This window comes from Cryptomeria japonica, chromosome 1 (assembly GCF_030272615.1).
Source record: "Cryptomeria japonica chromosome 1, Sugi_1.0, whole genome shotgun sequence".
Taxonomy (NCBI): domain Eukaryota; kingdom Viridiplantae; phylum Streptophyta; class Pinopsida; order Cupressales; family Cupressaceae; genus Cryptomeria; species Cryptomeria japonica.
Window position 1 is genome coordinate 472,977,700 of NC_081405.1, and position 20,608 is coordinate 472,998,307.

Sequence of the window (20,608 nt, forward strand, 5' to 3'; positions counted from 1 at the left end):
AAACAATGAAAGCATTACACAATGGTGGTTTTGTTGGCATTTGCATGAAGATTACATTGATGATATATTATGTTGTCATTGATATCAATTAACCGGTAATAATGATATTGTTGATATTATTGTTGTAACGATGTTTTGTAACCAGTAGGAAGAGCTAGTGAAGGAATCAGTAACCGGTAGGAAGAGTTTGTGGAGTGAACAGGTATTGTTATATATTGGAGAGTTGAATCGGTAAACCCTACCTGTTGTTTGTTAAACCCTAACCAATTAAGTTTTATGAATTGGTTATATTGGTTTATGATCTGATGATGAGAGGTAATGATAATGCCACATATGATCATTGTATGAAGAGAGTTTCAAAGTGATTTTGATGCGTTGATAGAAACGGTTTTTGTCTAGGGAATGAGAAAAGTATATTGCATGTAATGTAAAGCATGTGATGAGTCACTGAGTTTGATGATGCAGTGATCAAGGAGCGGTTGAGGCTTTCTAGATTGATGTGCAAAGATTGCTATGTAATCTAATGGTCATACTTGAACCAACTTGTTTGTAATCTCTATGAGAGAATTAGGTTTTTGTTGTGTTGCCGACCTAATTGATTTGTTTATAAGGTCGATGAGTTGTTTATTTTTAGAGTTGGCAAAGTTTTAGTTGAGTGTGTGGTTGCCGAACCAGATTATGTATCTATAGTTTGAGTAAAGGCAGATAGGAGCATGAAAAGGATCTGAACCAACATGTGTAGTGCTATTCAAATAGATTAGCAAACTCCTGTTGTTTTCTAACAATTGCAGCAGAGTGAAATCCCCTAACCGAGTAAACTCTAACAAGCTTGGTGCTATTAAAATCCTCTAACAAGGTGATCCATTAGCTTGGATTTCAAATCCTCTACCGAGGTTACTCCTTACCAGGTATTGCTTCTAACAAGGCATTTGTAGTCAATCCCTTAATTGGGCAGTCCTTAACAAGATCTGTTCTTAACATGACTTTTGTAAAAGCTTTAATAGACTTGGCTCCTAATAGGGTGAACTTCAGAAGAGTTTAGATAGTTATCTTGTGAGTCTCATCTCACCGTGGTTTTTCCCATTTGGGTTTTCTACATCAAAAATATTGTGTCAAGTGATGAATGTTTTTGTGGTTATGATCTTATGGTTGATTTGCTTAACTACTTAATCTACTTTGATAAGTCATGATAACCAAAAGCATTGTGAAATGAAGTTTTACTTATGTCAGTAAAAGCATTTTGATGTTTTTGAGTTTGAAGTTGTTTACTGTTAGTTTGTTGTAACAGTCAACCAGTTTATCTTGAGGGTTTTTATCTTGACAGTGATATTGCAATGATAGTTCTAAGTTTACTTTGAGAGATTGATTTTGAGGTTGGTGAAGTTTGTATCAGTTTTTATATCTACTGATTCACCCCCCCCCCTCTCATTAGTCGACTAGATTCTTATTCTTTCATCATACCATCAGAATTGACCAACCACTTCTATTGATTTAGTGGGGGATTACCAAAATATGAAAAGCTTAACAACCCAAAACTTGGCAGTATAACCAACCACTTCCACTTATCTAGTTGGAATTACAAGATTACTGAAAACTTAACAATCAAACTTGGCGGTATGACTAGCCACTTCACCTTTTTAGCGGGGAATACAAGTGAACTAAAAACTTGAAAATCACAAGACTTGGCAGTATAACCAACCACTTCTACTTGCTCAGTGGGATGAAGCTAACTTCCAAAAATGAGAACCAAAGGTTTTTTAGTACTACTAAACAAGTTATTACATAATCTAACTTTGAAGATAAATGATAATTGGAATCAAAAGATCAAAGACCATGTTACCAGCCCTAAAGTATGAAGAATGAATTTTGATTTTTTAGAAAAACCAAACGTTGTAGAATCACTAAAATGAACACAACTCCCTCATGAAACCTCCAAATGAGCTCAATTTGAATGCAAATGAAGTATGAGAGCTAGGTGACCAAGGTAGGACAGGAAACTCGACACCAAATAGAGTAATAGCAAGGGCATACATTCCAATGTTGAAAATGGGGCTAGGGTGATCAACAACAAGTTCAATTTGAAACCATAAATATATCTCTCCACCAAAATCCACCAAAGTATGAGCAAATAGGCGCCTAGAGCATATGAGAAATTTGAGCTCGTAACCACATAAATCAGATAACAACTCCAACCAGGATGAATAGAAACATACTTCAGCTATAGGGTTTATTTTGCACCATAAAGAATACACCAACCTTCTCTGAAATCCACTGGAAATCTCTATATGAAATTCCTCAGATAGCTAGGAGTTGTCTTTCAAACTTGAAACTATGATAAAGCTAGGAGGGCACTCAACCTCGAAGCCAAGATTCTACAAACATTTTGGTAGCACTTCATTATCAAATTCTAGCATAACCAAATGAAGGAGAGAAGCGTCTTATTTATAGACTTGAGACCCAATAAATTCAAACTTATTTTCCCTCCAACTTGGGCACCACACTTAGGTAAATAAAAATAACTTCATTGATTTACCACGTACCCCCCATCCTTGGCGTCAAATTTGAGCTACCTTCCCAGTCCAAGCTTGGATGCCACATACATGAATTATTTAATTTTTGCAATGAGGTCAATGAAAATTTTGCCCAAAAAGCCTTATGAAAAAATATTAATAAATAACCTTAGTCATCTTAAAATTCTCGGAGAAATAATGTTGAATTGAATTGCGAGAGAAGAACCATTAGATTGCCAAAAATAGGATTACTAAAACTAGTATCAACTAAATTAGCATACTGCTAAAAATAGTAGGTGATCCCAAACTTCATTAGAACACATTCTAAGCAGTCACCTTGACTTACTAAAAATAGTAAGTCCATAAATCATCTTCAAAGAATTTGCATGTCGAACCACGCTGGAGCTCTCATAAAAACCAAAAAAAACCCTATAAAGCAAACAGTTGTCACAATTTACTAAAAACAGTAAATTCAGAAACCTTCTCTGATTGGAATGCATGTTATACCATCCTGAAGCTCATGAAAAACCCAGAAAGAATCTAGAGAGAAAATTACAAAACTCCTGCAAACACCCATCTAAAATCCACCCGGAAAGAAATATCCTTTGATGGAATTGCATGCCATACCACTCTAAAGCTCTTGGGAAACCCAAAAAAACCTAGGAGGTAAACTTCCAAACTCCTGCAAACACCCCTCTGAAAACCATCCTGAAAATAAAAACCCTAATTTAGTCTTTGGTTAGCTTACTGGTTTCCAAAATAGGCTAAGACTCCATCCATCAATCTAGAACTAAGAAGGGGACATTACATTTTTTGACGTTTTTGTTTAAGACTCTACTATCCTATTGGTTTTTTTTGATATTCTATAATATTGTTATTAAGACTTCTGTGTATTGTTAGTGTGTTGCTAATGGGTCGTTGACTTGAATAGTTGCCTACAAGCTTTTTTGTTTAAAGGGCCAACGCCCTAGTATTGTTACTCTTATATATGAAAAACATACGGAGATCATATGTTACATGATAATTAGGATACATTATTAAAATTGGATATTAATAACTATTTTAAAATATATTCTATTTCCTTTTACAGAATTAACCTACTAAGATGTTACCATATTATAGTGAGTTCAATTACAAACATAGCAATCATACTATAAAATGGCTAAAAATGGAGCCTTTATATCTAACAACACTTTATATAATAAGGTTTAACTTTTTATCAAACTACCTATAAACTTACTTTATAACATTGAAAATTATCACTAGTAAACTAGATTGGGCCAAAAATGTGTTAGCAATGCAATTTTCTTCTATATGGGCAGACAAGCTATATATGAATAGTGAAAATATTGTTTTATCTATATTAGTCAATTGAGTTCTACATGAGAAGAAAAAACAAAAAATGTCTATTTGGGTGAATAAGTTCTATACGAACAACAAAATCAATAGATATTTGTTTAGATGAATTCCTATACGAACAACAAAATTATTATTTATCTATATGGCAGAAGAGTTCAACCCATAGTTTAGTTGCTACTAAGTCTTTATATGGTAAACTTAATGATATCATCATAATAATTTTAAATAGATCAATATCTATGTTTATGGATTTGACTTCTTGATACAACGATAAAATTAATGCAGTTTAATCATTCACTATTCATGCAATCGATTATGCCTATTTGTATATGTGCATGCACATGTGTACACATATACACATATACATATGTTAAATTTGTTTAAAATAATATAGGAATACTAGAGAGTACATATGTGAATGAACCATATATTGAATATTGAAATGAGCTACCTAATACAAATGGAAATGAGCTCTAGTAGCAAGGTAGTAGTCAAATGTGTTCTTAAAAATATTTATGTTCCTTAAAGAAACATAGTCTTTATCCTATGATATATTTTATCTATTTTATATATATATAGAGTATTATACATATAAATTTCATTTTTTTTCTCAAACTAGAAAAATATAAAAAGGAAGTATCCATTTGAGTTGTTAAGAATTACATCGCCCAACTTTCCTTTCCTCTCCTCCTCTTTTTTCTTTTCTAGGATCCTATTCGATCCCCACTGATGAGTCATGCTCCTTTTTCCCTCAATTTTTTCTTATTAATCCCCTTGATGTTTAGTTTCTCCTTTTCCTCTCTTACTACACCACCTTGATGCATGTCATAATTAACTTGATTCGAGTTATTTCCCACTCCTGCTTCAAATTCTCCCCTTCCCTTAAAGCTAAGTGAGAAACCAATGGAGTGACAACAATTAAGAGGAGTTTTAATTATTTGTGTAGGCACTTCGTCATAAAAAGGTTCACTCAATTTATCCATGTGTGCATTTAAGCATTTAAGACATAAATACAATATATGTAGGATTTAGTGGTTAGTTATTATATAACCATTTCAAGTATTACATTCTTATTAAAGATTATTGGAGTTATCGACCTTGAAGTGGATTAGGAGGTTGCCCCATCAACGTGGCTTATTATTATCAATTATTTTCAACATATTTCCTATTATATTCTTCTACTGTGCAAGTTGTTTTATTATAACTTATGAAAGAGAACCGCTAATACCGAGTAAAATTATATATTTTCTCAATGTTTGTGGCTACAATGTTTGATCTTGAGTAAGACAAAGAGCTCATAGAGAAAATCACCACAACCTTGATTACAAGTTAGGTCTTAGGAGGCTTGTATGATGCCCTTATGAAAGTAGTGCATGATGTAAGATTACCACCCTAGATGGGACATTGATAGTAAGTAATAGAGTGTTTTAGGCACAATATAGACCATTCATATCAATATGATAACCAAATAATGAAATTAAAAGGAAGAATAATGCAAGAAGATCATATTTTCTAAAACAATGTAATGTCCCTATTTAGTAAAAACCCTATTTTTCCCCCTAAATCACCATTTCCATGTAAAACAATAAATGGAATAGGATGCATACTTAATTGAGGTCCCACAAAGGGTTAGGAAACCATCTAAATGTATATGCTTAACAATAAAAATCAAAGAAAATTAAGAATAAATTCTCTATACTTAGGGTTAGGAACATTAACTTAACCATGTAGTTATGTCTAATTCCTTATCAGAACTCAATCATAAGAGAGTGGGAGTAAGGAGGAATGATAAGGTGTCGAAGACATCCTCCACCCTAGGCTCAAGAGAAGGGTAAAAGATAGAGCTCCCTTGGCCTCATGGGACCATTAGTCAATTACCATGAGGTGGTCTACCTAGTGAGGTATGCTGTCATCATTCTCCTTGATCATTTCCATCCTTATCGTTCTTCTTGTGATTGAAATTCCCCTCTAAGTCCATTTCTCCCAAATTAACCATGTCTTGTGGTGTTAGGTAGATAATGTAATTGGGTTACTTGACTCTTCCATGTAAGAGCCCTCAAGGTCCTGGATGCCACTTTGATCATTCTAGAACGACCTACTTATGATCCCCTCGCCACCCCTCCATTACATCTCACACCCTTCCTCTACAAGTATATATTTCTAATATGTAAGCATTTAAAGATGTATGTTATACATTTATGATGAATGATGCACATTACATTTAATACATTAGCATGACTAACTAACATAGCTATGATGCATAAGATAATTGATTCAAACTAAGACATGATTAACTCTAATTATTGTTACTATAATCCAACCTAATTTAATAATAACTCTAAACATGTTCAAACTTAATGTTGAGTCAGTAGTGATGGAAGGTAAATTCAAAATATTTACGTTACTTAGAATGTTGACCAATTTCTAATAACAATGATGTTGTGATATGGATTACTTCATGAATAGCATATATATTACCAGTTTGATCTTCCCGATTTGATGCAGATTCCCCTTCCTTTCTCTTGACTGGAATTGTTGTTGTCTTATGAAGTTATCTCTTACTGCCTTTGTGGGTTATTTGGATCAGTTTTCAAATTTCTTATGTTTAATGCTTTTCATCCACCACCATTCGATGGTCTTGACAGAATATGTGTCCACCTTTAAATAGGATGTGAGGAGGTATGCAATGAAAGGAGATGTCTCTTTACACGACCCTTGCCCATAACTCCTCATTTGTACTTTTTTGACTTAACTAATATTAACGACTACTTATCATTTTCATAGATTAAATATATTTCACTTGTTTATTATTATTTTCCTTTCACCAGTTGGGTAACATGGATATATCCACAATTGATTGCCCTCTTAAAATATATTCCTTTAGTTTTGATCAGATGTTTCTACTTGCTAGTTTGATCATGATTATTAATAAAGTCATATTACTAATATTATAGTGTTAAGTATATATTACACTTGATCATGGGAAATATGAAGGTTAGGAACGAGGCATGATAGTTTGTCTGAGATAAAAATTGTGATCTAATTGATAAACAAACTATAGTCTATTCTGATAGGGCTATGACAAACAAGTCTTAAGGTTGAAGGAGACATAAGACATAGCTTAACTCAACAGATCAATATATGAAAGCTTTGGTTTGAGAATGAATAAGAGATATGAACTTATGCTAGTTAAATATATAATTGATTTAAATATAAAACATCTAATGGATACTTGAATAAAGTAGACACCAAATTGATAGAAGATAGATAAAATAATCTATGAATATAGACAAAAAACCAGAAGTTTTTTAATGTAATTCCTTCCACATGTATGAGAATAATAGTCTTTCCAAAATATTGTTAAACAAATGAATATTTTAAGATATATTATAATTTAAAGAAAGCAACCCAAAACTATAATTTACTGATTTAGAAAAATAAAATAAAATAATTCTCAAATAAAATAAAATAACCCTAATTATAATGAAAGCAACCCAAAACTATAATTTACTGATTTATAAAAATAAAATAAAATAATTCTCAAATAAAATAAAATAACCCTGATATAACTTTTCAAATGTATGTCATTCCGCTTGGACTGTTGCATAGCGGAGGCCAAGAAAAGTTTCCAAGAGAAGTCCCTTCGTCCACTGTCCACAAAATCACCCATTTAAGAAACGTTTTCACAGTTTGTGGTTAAAAATAGAACTCACTGCATTTCCTGGTTATCTTGTGGGATGGTGATGGGTATCCGTGAGGTTCTATGGGGAGCTACTCGCGTACTTGGTACGTAATTCATCTCTCCTCTCCTCTACTGATAAGAAGGGATACCAATCACACTAGTTGCCACTTCATACTGCATTGCTATATAACGTATCTGAGACATTTTTAGAGAAACCAGTCACTATTATCAGGAAGATTGAAAATGTCCCATATAAAAATATCACTTCGATCTGTATGATCATTACTGGTTTTTAAATTTCTGTCCTTTGTAGAGTGGCAATCAACAAGTGGCATTCATTCAATACATAAACGTTGCAGCATTTTCTCGCGTGGAGTATCATATTATAGAACTTCAGCAGATATTGTTAAAGATCGACCTATTCTAGTAAGTTGGTACTTTATTTGGGAATGCCCTAGAATTGGGTTCATCGCTCTTTCGAAGTTTTAATCAAATAGTCTACTTTGTTACATAAGTTTTTTCATGCAACATTTTGTATGATTTTGCAGGTTAGGGAGTTTATTCACTCTGCATTATATGATCCTCAATTCGGGTATTTTGCTACAAGACCCGGTGTAGTCGGAGTAATAGAAAATTCTATTCAATTCAATACATTAGAAGGTATGCTGACTGAATTATAATCCTGCCCAAATAGGAGAACTATGCCCTTATATTTGTAGCTGTATCCGTACACTAAACTGCACTACATTGTTCTTTTTAAGTCTAGTTTATTTCATCGCAAAGTTTTATATATATCCTTGACAATTTCTTATTCTTTTCTATCTTTTTTGTTTATAATATTGCAGTTCTGGAGCATATCTCCACCCAATTGTTTGTACATGTTTCTTGAAACGAACTATTTCCAGTTTCGCCTTTGTGACACTCAAATTATTCAATAGCTTAGCCAAAAATAATTATGAAAAGTCAAAAGTAACAAAAGAATTTTTTTTTTTTTTTTGGCCCTGCATACCAGGACAACTATAGCACTTAAAGCAGAAGAGAGCAAAAAACTTAAGCAATATTGGAGTTGGTTGTAGATTTATTACTGAAAAGTGAAAACTTACCACAACTGCATCAAGTAAATTTTATATGAGCAAAGTCATGTTCAAAGCTTACTAAGATCAATAAACAAATGCCGTAATACATGAGAGCAACCTAGTAATAGAAATGGATAACATGGACAACTGATTTGAATGCAGGCGAAATTATATACTATAACAAAAACCCAAAAAGGCACTAGAAAAATAGTCAGAGAGAGAGAGGAGGAAAGAGAAGATGGCTTTACCTAGATAAACTGGATCAAGTTTTTAGAATATTCATGACATTTGAGGTAACAAAGACTCCAATGTACTTGCCAATGATGTACTCAAATAGCATCGTGGTTGTTATACTTAGATTTGGCTTGTACTTTCCAAGGTGAAGAGTCGAAATTATTTCAATACTTGGAAAACCATTGCATCAGCATTTGATTTGGGACACAAGAAATTAAAAAATCTGTGCAATATTGGATTTCCCCAAAATGGTTATGAGGTTTGAGATTGACCAAGTTTAGTTGAGTTTTCGAGGGCTAGTGAGCCAAGTCTAACTGAGTCTAGCTTATTTAAGCCATGCTTTTGCAAATAAGAGGACCTTAACTATTTCTTTGGGATAAGTTGAGTTGGATTTGCCGAGTCATGATGTGTCCTAGCCAAGTCCCATGACTATGGGTAACATTGTAACATTAAAATTTTTAAACCTTTTGATAAAAGATAAATCAAGTGACTATTCTTTGTCTCTATACATCTGAGAAATGCCCTATAAGCACCTCAAAAAATCAGTATTATCTGTTTAAATGCACAATCAATAATGTTGAGTTAAAATAGGAGACTATGCTCTCTTTTTATAAAAGTAGGAGGTGTTCATGAGTTCTTAGTACCCCATGTTTGATCTTGTAAGCAATGTTTCAGAAATGACAAAGAATCTTATATTCTTTGACAAAGCACAGCAGGGAAAATATCTTGAAATTGAACAAAGAAAAAGGCATCAGCATGATCTAATTCAAAATAGAATTTGGTGGATGCAAAGGTACAATGGGCCATCCATCATAGAATGTTGAAGCTATAAAAGAATTTGATGAATGGGCTACCCGAAAATCATTGAGCTACATCAAGTAAATATGACAATCCAAAATGATTAGAGGGAAAAACTTTTATGAAGAGAAGGAAGAGTGGGTCCCAAACGACGCAACATATTTATATGAAGTAGAGGCACAATGGGCATGCTTTACTATACTTATATAGATAGAAATGGCTCTTGGGCGATACATTTTTATTAAATACCAAAATGAAAAGTACAATACATGCGTTGAACAACCCCATATGGTCTACCACATGTAGTAGCTAGCATGCCACAACTACTTATTAGCGTTTAAATTTGCACCCTTGAGTACAACACAAAATGAACCATACTGTAAGGATAAACCTTTTTTTTAATTAGAAGGGGAAGTTCCCTTGGAATAGAAAACAAAATTGAACCCTAGAATTTAAGGAAATGATCTATAGCTATTTGCAATATGTACAAGTTAAATATTGGGGTTATGGAGATTGATTGTGAGCAAACTAAAGAAATTGCCCATGTTTTGATTCTTAGGCAATGGCACAAGGCATATCAACACCTTTTCTCAAGATGAGAAATTTTTAATATCTTTTTTCAAAAGGAAACAACCTAAACAGTTATGAAACTCTTTCTAGCTTGAAGGAGAGACTTAAAAGCACGAGGAAAACACAACTGAGAATTGGATTAACCACAAACAACATTTAGCAAATTAATTGGATGCTATCATATGCAATGGTATGATAATTTCTTTAGTGAAACCTATAATACGAAGTTTGCACTTTGCAAAAAAAGCTATTTAATATGACAAATGAACAAACACAAGATTACACAAGATAATTTAAACAATAATCTAGATAGAAAATAGCTGTAAAAATTACCATTTCATCCAATCTAAGTGCCTAAAACACTTATTTTAATGTTTTTACAAAGTTTTGCATAAGAAATAGTAAAAATGCTAACTAGAACTTATATGCTATGAGTATTTTGCTTGCTCACAAAGTAAGCTTATTATACAATTTTGGTCCACAAATCTAGTACCTAAACAAGGAAATCTTCAAATAGATTTTTGTTAAGGATAACTATAAATAGCCGTTCTAAAAACATATTTCTTAGATTATGATATCTTCTAAAAGTGATGATTATTAAAAGTAGCATGGGCTTAAAATAGCTAGTTTAATTTCTAGCTTGTGGTAGTGATTTTGATGCAGCTTTTCGACTTTGACCATTACATATCCATTGAAGAATGCGTGAAACCATAAAGATTTATCTTGGTGTGTTGAATTTGAATTCGTTCCTTGGAAACTTGTGTGAATTGTTGTTTAGTACAAGGATTTTGTTTGTGAGAAAGCAAACTATTAACCTTTGAAAAACTATGATGAAACTTAAAGAATTTGCTAGTCAACAAGATACCGATAAACTTGCTTCAATGGCATCTTTTTGCAGATTTGGAGCTCTCTGTGTAGAGGGTGTGCTTTTGATCCCTTCTTGCACCTTTTGTTATAATTTGACGTTCACTTTGTCATTTAAGTGTCTTTTCTTTTTGTGCACCCTTTTGGGCCTTCGAGAGCAATTTTCACATATGTTTTTTTTTTCAATTTTTCATTATCCAACCTCCTAGGGGTGTGCTTAAATACTTGGGAGCACTTCCCCATGTTTTTGTTATGGTAAATCGATGTATTAAACAAAGAAGACGAAGGCTCCTTTAATAGATTTACAAAGATGATGTTTCTAAATGAAACAATTGTGAACTGAAGACAGAATAGAAACTTCCTAAGGCAACTAAGATGACCATTAAAGAAACATTACATTATTTTAATACTTTCCCTTAATGGTCATCATTCTAACTACCCTACAAAAGGCATAATCTGCAGGCCTTTTGGTCACAAATGCAAAGAAGGCTGCCCCTTCTCTTTAGAACACTTTGCGACTCTCCCTGGATCTGCAGAATGTTAATGACCACAAACTAGGTATACTGAGTTCAACTTCTAAAACTGAAACCACGAGTTTTAGGAGAAATCGGTAAACTGGTGAGGGAGTCAGACCCAGACCGGCTCCCGCTCTGATACTATGTTATGGTAAATCGATGTATTAAACAAAGGAGACGAAGGCTCCTTAAATAGATTTATAAAGACAATGTTTCTAAATTAAACAATCGTGAACTGAAGACAGAAAAGGAAACTTCCTGGTGCAGGAGCACCTAGTTTTGAGTGCAATTTCTTCATTTTGGTGTGTTTGTTCATAGTTTGGTTTTGGATGGTGAATAAGAGTCCTCTCATAGGTCCTCATATGTTTTGGAAATGCTTTGATAGGTTGAATGTCTATAGGACAATGCATTTGCTCAATTTTGGCTTGAAAGCCATTGTAAGCCTAAAATGGCATAATCTTGCATTTTGATGTAAAATGTCTTGAATAGCCTTGTTTGGCATTGGGACATGTTAAAGTAGTGGTTTTTAGTCATCCTAGATGGTTTGGAGAAGGAAACAAAGCATGTAATGCAAAAATGCACCTTTTGGTAAAAGTTGTCAAAGTTGCTTGACTATTTTTTGCAATGTTGAGCAACTTTTTGCATTTTTGAGCAAAGGGTTGGTTAGGAAACCAATGGAGAGTTAGTTAGGCCAAAAATGGCATATAAATGCCTTGAGCATGAATGTAATGAGGTTGGTGAACGCCTGGAGCAGATTTGAATACAATTTGAAGACCATTTTTGAGTTTTTGCCATGTGTTTTCTAAAAAGTAGAGCAACAGTCCGTACCTAATGGATTGATTGCATTACTGTTCTTTGCTCATTGTTTTGTACATGTTCTTGTAGTGCTCAGGAAGCATTTTGATTAGTTTTAGTGCAGATTTGAATTGAGTTCTTAATTTTGTAAGCTCTCGGCCTGAGTAAGGGTTTGAGAGGCCCAAACATGGTTCCAGCTTGAAGTCCTTTGAGTTCTTCTCAATAACCCTTGGGACTCAAGCCATGGAACCATTGTACAGTGTATATAGTCTTTATTTTCCTTTGGAGGTCATTGAAAGGCCAATGAGCATCATTTCCTAGGCGAGCTCAGTCATAGCCCGGTTAGGAAATGAGTGAAATTATGCAAATGCTTGTAGGGATGAGCAGGGTTGGAGTTGCAGAGTAATTGGAATGAACAAGTGGGGTGTGGCAGAGCATATGTGTGAGTTTGGAGGTGAGGCAGATCAAGGAAGACACCAAACCCTTGGAAAAAGACCAAAACAAGCCTAAAACCCTCTAAAACAAGCATTTCTCGGGTTTCGTACTTGTACGGTCAGACTGAGTTTCCTCATTTCACAAATTGGAAAGTACTTCCAAAAGGGTACTCGGATCACCAAAGAGTTTGTGTCGGTTTTTGTGGATTTGTGAAGGTGGCCAAGTCTAGATTGAGAGGAGCAGCATTGACTTGGTGGAAATTTATCCAAGAAGAGAGGCAAAAAGAGAGCAGCATTGACTTGGTGGAAATTTATCCAAGAAGAGAGGCAAAAAGAGGGTAAGAACCCCATAGTTACTTGGAAGGGCATGTTAGCCAAGGTGAAAGAAGCATACATCCTTGAAGATTATGAAATCCAGTTGCACAAGAGGAGACAAAACTTGAGACAAAGAGACTTGGATGTGAGCAGTTACACTGAGGAATTTCAGAAGTTGTGTTTGAGATCCAAGGTGGTAGAGGATGAGAGTATCAAGGTAGCTAGATACTTGAATGGCTTGAGATGGAATATTCAAGAGGAATTAAGCTTGTTAAGCCCCAATACTGTGCATAAGTGCTATCAACTGGCACTGAAAGTGGAGGAAAAGAGCAAGAAGAAACAAGAACAAAGTAACAGAGGCAGAGGTAGGGGAAGAGATGGCAGAGGTCAGAGAGGTAGTTTTGGTGGAAGAAGCATAGACCAAAGATCCCAAGGGGAATCCAAGTTGGTTGAGCAAAGTGGGGATTCCAATAGCAAGAGCAGCTATAGAGGAAGGGGATCTAGCAACTCTAGTAGAGGAAGGTCTAGTGGATCAGGAAGAGGGTCCTATTTTGCCACCATGAAATGCTACAATTGCCATCAACTTGGACACCCGACCTATAGATGCCTTGAGAAGTCTTCTTCATCCCAAGGAGGTGAGAGGAGAGTAAATTATGCTCAAGAGGATGCAACAAACATGAAACCATCATAAGTGAGTTTGGATTTAGAGGTTGGAGAGAACCTCATGATAAGAAGAGTCTTGATTAAAGAACCAGTTAAGGAGGAACCTAGCCAAAGGAGATCCTTGTTTAGAATAAAATGCAAGATCATGGGAAAGGTATGTAGAGTGGTAGTGGATTCAGGATCCACAAACAACAGTGTCAAAGGAAGCGGTGAGTAAGCTCAATTTGCCAAGAATACTACATAGTGATCCCTATAGAGTTACATGGCTCAACAAAGGGCAGCATGTTCTTGTGAACAAACAAACTTGGGTGGAGTTCACTATAGGAGGCTACAAAGATAGAATCTTGTGTGATATCTTACCCATGGATGCTTGCCATCTTCTCTTAGGTAGGCCATGGCAGTTTGACAGAAAAGCAATACACCATGGAGAGAAGAATGCTTATATCTTCCAAAAGGAAGGAACCACCTAGAAAATCCAGCCCATTGGAGACCAAGTAGAGGGCAGATCCAAAGGTTCTAATGTGCTGCTAGTTGGTGAGAAAGAGTTCATCAACACACTCAAGGAGGGAGAAGGAGTGGGGTTTTCCATTGTTGTAAAGCCAAAAGAGGACAACAAAGAGAAGAAAGTGTACATTCCTAAAGAAGTGCAGCAGGTCCTAAGTCAGTTTAAGGACATCATTAGTGATGGAACATCAGCTACATTGCCTCCTCGACGTGCCATAAGTCACCAAATTGACTTTATACCTAGAGCTTCTTTGCCCAATAAGGCAGCTTATAAAATGACACTGGATCAGAACAAGGAGATAGCCAAACAAATACAAGAACTCCTAGACAATGGACTAATCAAGAAGAGCATCAGCCCATGTGCAGTACCCACCGTTTTGGCTCCAAAGAAGGGAGGTACTTGGAGACTTTGCATTGACTCTAGAGCCATAAACCGGATTACTATTAGGTATAGATTTCCCATCCCAAGAATTGAAGACCTGATGGATTGTTTGGGAGGAGCTGAATACTTCACTAAGATAGATCTCAAGAGTGGTTACCACCAAATCAGAATAAAGGAGGGTGATGAATGGAAGACAACCTTCAAGACTACAGAAGGACTCTATGAATGGCTTGTTATGCCATTTGAACTCACAAATGCCCCTAGCACATTCATGAGACTCATGAATGAAGGACTCTATGAATGGCTTGTTATGCCATTTGAACTCACAAATGCCCCTAGCATATTCATGAGACTCATGAATGAAGTACTCAAGGACTACATTGGTAAATTTGTTGTTGTTTACTTAGATGACATCTTAATTTTTAGCAAGTTTAAGATGAACATCTTAAGCATATAGAAATTGTATGCAGTAAACTATGTGATGAGAAACTAACCATCAATCTGGAGAAATGTGAGTTTATGAAACAGGAGTTGGTGTATCTTGGGTTTGTAGTCTCAAGAGGTGATTTGAAGATGGATACCTCTAAGGTGGAAGCCATAATCAGTTGGCCCACACCTACGACAGCAAGTGAAGTAAGAAGTTTCCATGGCTTGGCTCAGTTTTATAGAAAGCTCATCAGAGGGTTTATTGAAATATGTGCACCCATGCTTGAGACAATCAAGGGAGGTATGAGAACCAAGTTTGTATGGACCAAGGAAGCACAAAGGGGATTTGATACTTGAAGACAAAAGTGGCTACTGAACCGGTACTTATCCTACCAAGCTTTGACAAACTCTTCACCATTGAATGTGATGTAAGCAACATAGCGGTTGGAGTAGCTTTGAGCCAAGACAATAGATCGGTTGCCTTCTTCAGTGAGAAGATCAATGATGCAAAGAAAAGGTATTTCTCCTATGATTTGGAATTGTATGCACTTGTCCAATCTCTTAGGAAATGGAGGCATTATTTGCTGCCTAAGGAATTTGTGGTTTATATTGATAATCAAGCTCAAAAGCATTGGAGTGGAAAGTTTCAAAAATTTGTATGAAGAAGATGAAGACTTTGCTGCTGCCTACAAGGTTTGCCAAGAGTTTGGAAACCATTTTCATAGTGAATATGCAGATTACACCTTGCAAGATGGCCTTTTATTCAAAGGAGGACAGCTATGTGTGCCTAAAGGGTCTATGAGAGAAAACTTGATGCAAGAGAAGCACAATGGATGCTTGAGTGGACATTTGGTTTGAATAAGACTTTGAAACTTGTCCAAAGGTTTTACTATTGGCCTAAAATGCAAAGAGATATCAGGAGATATGTGCAGCAATGTGTAGTTTGTCAAAGAGCTAAGGGTACATCTTCCAATGCTGGACTTTATCAGCCTTTACCTATCCCCAACCGGCCATGGGAGTGTGTAAGTATGGACTTTGTTGTTGGTTTGCCTAAAACCAAATCAGGATTAGATAGCATCTATGTTGTGGTAGATAGGTTTAGTAAGATGGCTCATTTTATTCCATGCAAGGTCACTCATGATGCTAGCCACATTGCTCACTTGTTTTTCAAAGAGGTTATAAGAATACATGGTTTACCTATCAACATTGTGTCAGATAGGGATGCAAAGTTTATTGGTCATTTTTGGAAGACTTTGTGGCAAAGATTAGGTACTAATTTGTCTTTCAGTTCAGCTTATCATCCCCAAACGGATGGCCAAACTGAGGTGGTCAATATAACACTTGGAAATCTTCTTAGATGCCTGACAAAAGAGTATGGTCAAGCTTGGGATCAGATCATCCATCAAGCTGAATTTGCCTACAATGATAGTGTGAATAGGTCCACCGGTAAAAGCCCTTTTGAAATTGTGTATGGCATTCATCCTAGAGGAGTTTTGGAGCTTAGAGATGTGGGAAAGATAGGACAGCAGAGTCGACATGCATTAGACATGGCTCACTCAATGCAAGAGGTTCATGAGCAGGGTAAGACAACCCTATTGGACACTACTCAAAGGATCAAGGAAAGAGTAGATGAGAAAAGAAAGGACATCCAATTTGTTGTTGGTGACATGATGATGGCTCATTTGAACAAGGCAAGGCTTCATAAAGGTGTCCCTAGTAAGCTTCAGATGAGGAGGATAGGTCCTTGCAAAGTTTTGGCCAAATATGACAATAATGCATACAAGATAGACTTACCCGGTGATATGGCCTTATCACCTATTTTCAATGTGGTAGATTTGTTGCAATATAAGGGCACACTTCTAGCAGAAGCTAGTAGAGTCTCAGAGGTCTCTCAAGCACTTCCAGACCTGCCCTTACTAGCTGCACCCATTCCCCAAGCCAAGAAGGTGTTAGATTCTAGAGTTTTGAAGAAAACAAGGCATACCGCCTATATGGAGCACTTGATCAAATGGCAGCACCTTCCAGCATCAGAGGCTACTTGGATACCTGAGGCAGACTTCTCTAAGCATGGAGTTCCCCTTTCTTTGCTGCCTCAAGGAGTCACTTGACTTCTTTTCATTTGGGGGAGTATGGTGCAGGAGCACCTAGATTTGAGTGCAATTTCTTCATTTTGGTGTGTTTGTTCATAGTTTGGTTTTGGATGGTGAATAAGAGTCTTCTCATAGGTCCTCATATGTTTTGGAAATGCTTTGATAGGTTGAATGTCTATAGGACAATGTATTTACTCAATTTTGGCTTGAAAACCATTGTAAGCCTAAAATGGCATATAAATGCCCTGAGCATGAATGTAATGAGGTTGGTGAACGCCTGGAGCAGATTTGAATACAATTTGAAGACCATTTTTGAGTTTTTGCCTTGTGTTTTCTAAAAATTAGAGCAGCAATCCGTACCTAATGGATTGATTGCATTACTGTTCTTTGCTCATTGTTTTGTACATGTTCTTGTAATGCTCAGGAAACATTTTGATTAGTTTTAGTGCAGATTTGAATTGAGTTCTTAATTTTGTAAGCTGTCGGCTTGAGTAAGGGTTTGAGAGGCCCAAACATGGTTCTAGCTTGAAGTCCTTTGAGTTATTCTCAATAACCCTTGGGACTCGAGCCATGGAACCTTTGTACAGTGTACATAGTCTTTATTTTCCTTTGGAGGTCATTGAAAGGCCAATGAGCATCATTTCCTAGGCACGCTCAGTCATAGCCCGATTAGGAAATGAGTGAAATTATGCAAATGCTTGCAGGGATGAGCAGGGTTGGAGTTGCAGGGTGTTTGGAATGAACAAGTGGGGTGTGGCAGAGCATATGTGTGAGTTTGGAGGTGAGGCAGATCAAGGAAGACACCAAACCCTTGGAAAAAGACCAAATTAAGCCTAAAACCCTCTAAAACAAGCATCTCGGGTTTTGTACTTGTATAGTTAGACAGAGTTTCCTCATTTCACAAATTGGAAAGTACTTCCCAAAGGGTACTTGGATCACCAAAGAGTTTGTGTGGGTCTTTGGGGAAATTGTGAGCAAATCCACAAAAACTGGTTAGGTAGGGGTAATTGGGGCTCTAGGGCTACTAGGCCTAGAAAATAGGGAAAGGAAGGAGTGATGGGGAAATGGATCAAACCCCTACTCAAAACCAGTTGATTACCCTTGGAAAACATCATGAACACTTACTACAACCTCTGCAAGCATTTGTTAGGAGTTTGAGAGTGTAAGGTTGGATTTACCCTTGTGAATCTCAACCATGCTTGAGCAAACAATGAGCACATCTTGATTGGGAGCACTCCTAGAGAGTTGAGGTGTCTAAATTGGTTAGTAGACCACATGAACAATGAATGGAGCCCACTAGGACAACACTTGACTGCCTTTTAACAAAGGATAGACTCTCTTTGAGTATACCTCCCCATCACTTCCTTAAGCAACTTAGATGACTATTAAAGAAACATAACATTATTTTAATAGTTTTCACTTTGATATTTTGACATTAAGTGAATTCAGGCACCCCAAGAGGTCACAATGTACTTTTTCTTTTAATTTCCTATTGGCAACTCAATATCCAACCTCTTAGGGTTGTGCTTGAGCACTTGGAAGCACTTTTTCATGTTTTTACTTTGATATTTTGACACTTCAATAACAATTGGTGTCCTTAGAGGATATGGTGCACTTTTGTCTTTTTAAAGCAAGATTTTGACACTCAAGTGGTTAGGTGCACATTCAAGGGGTGGAGTGTGGTTTTTGTTATGTTTTCTCTATGACACTTTGAGGTAAGTCATCTGTGCTCTATTTTTCACTTAAGTTTCAAGAAGTTACCTTTTCATTCTAATTTGATCCAGAGTTTATCCTTAAGTGAAAAAATGCACTTGTTTTCTAATTCATTATTGATATTTGCCACTTTTCTGAAAAAGTGCTTTTAAGTCACTTAAATGATTTCATTGTTCATAGATATTGAATAGTGCAAGAAATTGACGACTTAAGCGAATCTTTGCCTTGCAGCATAACAATAATCCCTCTAGGAGTGTGGCCAAGATGTTTGGAGTCATTTCATGTGACTTGCTTTTTTTATTTGAATGGTTTAGAGTTTAATAGATCCATTGCTGCAAGGGGTTGTCAATGATGTTACTATAATGAAGAGACAATTGCTGCAAAGTATACCTATTCTTACAATTTTGGCATGCTTGAAAAACCCCTCTTGTGAGTCATGCATATGTGTTACTAGAATTGAAAATAACAACATTGGCAACTATTGATAAGGTCTGGGAATTGGCTTACAATCAACAAACAAGTCTATAATTATGAATTTGACTCAGTGTCAAGAAGTTACCTTTTTATTCTAATTTGATCCAGCATTTGTCCTTAAGTGAAAAAATGCACTTGTTTTCTAATTCCTTATTGATATTTGCCACTTTTGTGAAAAAGTGCTTTTAAGTCGCTTAAATGATTTCTTTGTTCATTGATATTGAAAAGTGCAAGAAATTGATGACTTAAGTGAATCTTTGCCTTGCAACATAACAATAATCCCTCTAAGAGTGTGGCCAAGATGTTTGGAGTCATTTCATGTACCTTGCTTTTTTTATTTGACTGGTTTAGAGTTTAATAGATCCATTGTTGCAAAGGGTGGTCAATGATGTTATTATAATGAAGAGACAATTGCTGCAAAGTATGCCTATTCTTGCAATTTTGGCATGCTTGGAAAACCCCTCTTGTGAGTCATGCATATGTGTTACTAGAATTGACAATAACAACATTGGCAACTATTGATAAGGACTGGGAATTGGCTTACAATCGACAAACAAGTTTATAATTATGAATTTGACTCAGTGTCAAGAAGTTACCTTTTCATTCTAATTTGATCCAGAGTTTGTCCTTAAGTGAAAAAATGCCCTTGTTTTCTAATTCCTTATTGATATTTGCCACTTTTGTGAAAAGTGCTTTTAATTCACTTAAATGATTTTTTTGTTCATTGATATTGAAAAGTCCAAGAAATTGATGACTTAAGTGAATCTTTGCCTTGCAACATAACAATAATCCCTTTAGGAGTGTGGCCAAGATGTTTGGAGTCATTTTATGTGACTTGCTTTTTTTATTTGACTGGTTTAGAGTTTAATAGATCCATTGTTGCAAAGGGTGGTCAATGATATTACTATAATGAAGAGACAATTGCTGCAAAGTATGCCTATTCTTGCAATTTTGGCATTCTAAACCCCTCTTGTGAGTCATGCATATGTGTTATTAGATTTGACAATAACAACATTGGCAACTATTGATAAGGACTGGGAATTGGCTTACAATCGACAAACAAGTTTATAATTACGAATTTGACTCTGTATGATTTTTTTTGTATGGGTACAATACTACTAATGGTGGGAGTTTTTGAATACGAGTTGAAATGATAATTTGATGTTGTTCTAACAAAGGAGACGAAGGCTCCTTAAATAAGCAA

General features: G+C 35.7%; 1 protein-coding gene across 5 annotated transcripts in view; it reads left to right on the forward strand.

Moving 5' to 3' along the window:
• Positions 1-7,460: 7,460 nt before the first annotated feature.
• The window catches only part of LOC131071320 (uncharacterized), a 235,534-nt gene continuing 222,386 nt past the window's right edge, over positions 7,461-20,608 (forward strand). For 4 of the 5 annotated variants that reach the window (XM_058007113.2, XM_058007130.2, XM_058007140.2 and 1 more), the window contains exons 1-3: positions 7,461-7,655; positions 7,865-7,977; positions 8,100-8,211. In XM_058007113.2, coding sequence (XP_057863096.2) covers positions 7,607-7,655; positions 7,865-7,977; positions 8,100-8,211 — 274 coding nt within the window. In that variant the 5' untranslated portion in view covers positions 7,461-7,606. The remainder of the gene's footprint in view (positions 7,656-7,864; positions 7,978-8,099; positions 8,212-20,608) is intronic. The other variant, XM_058007125.2, reaches the window with a different exon arrangement.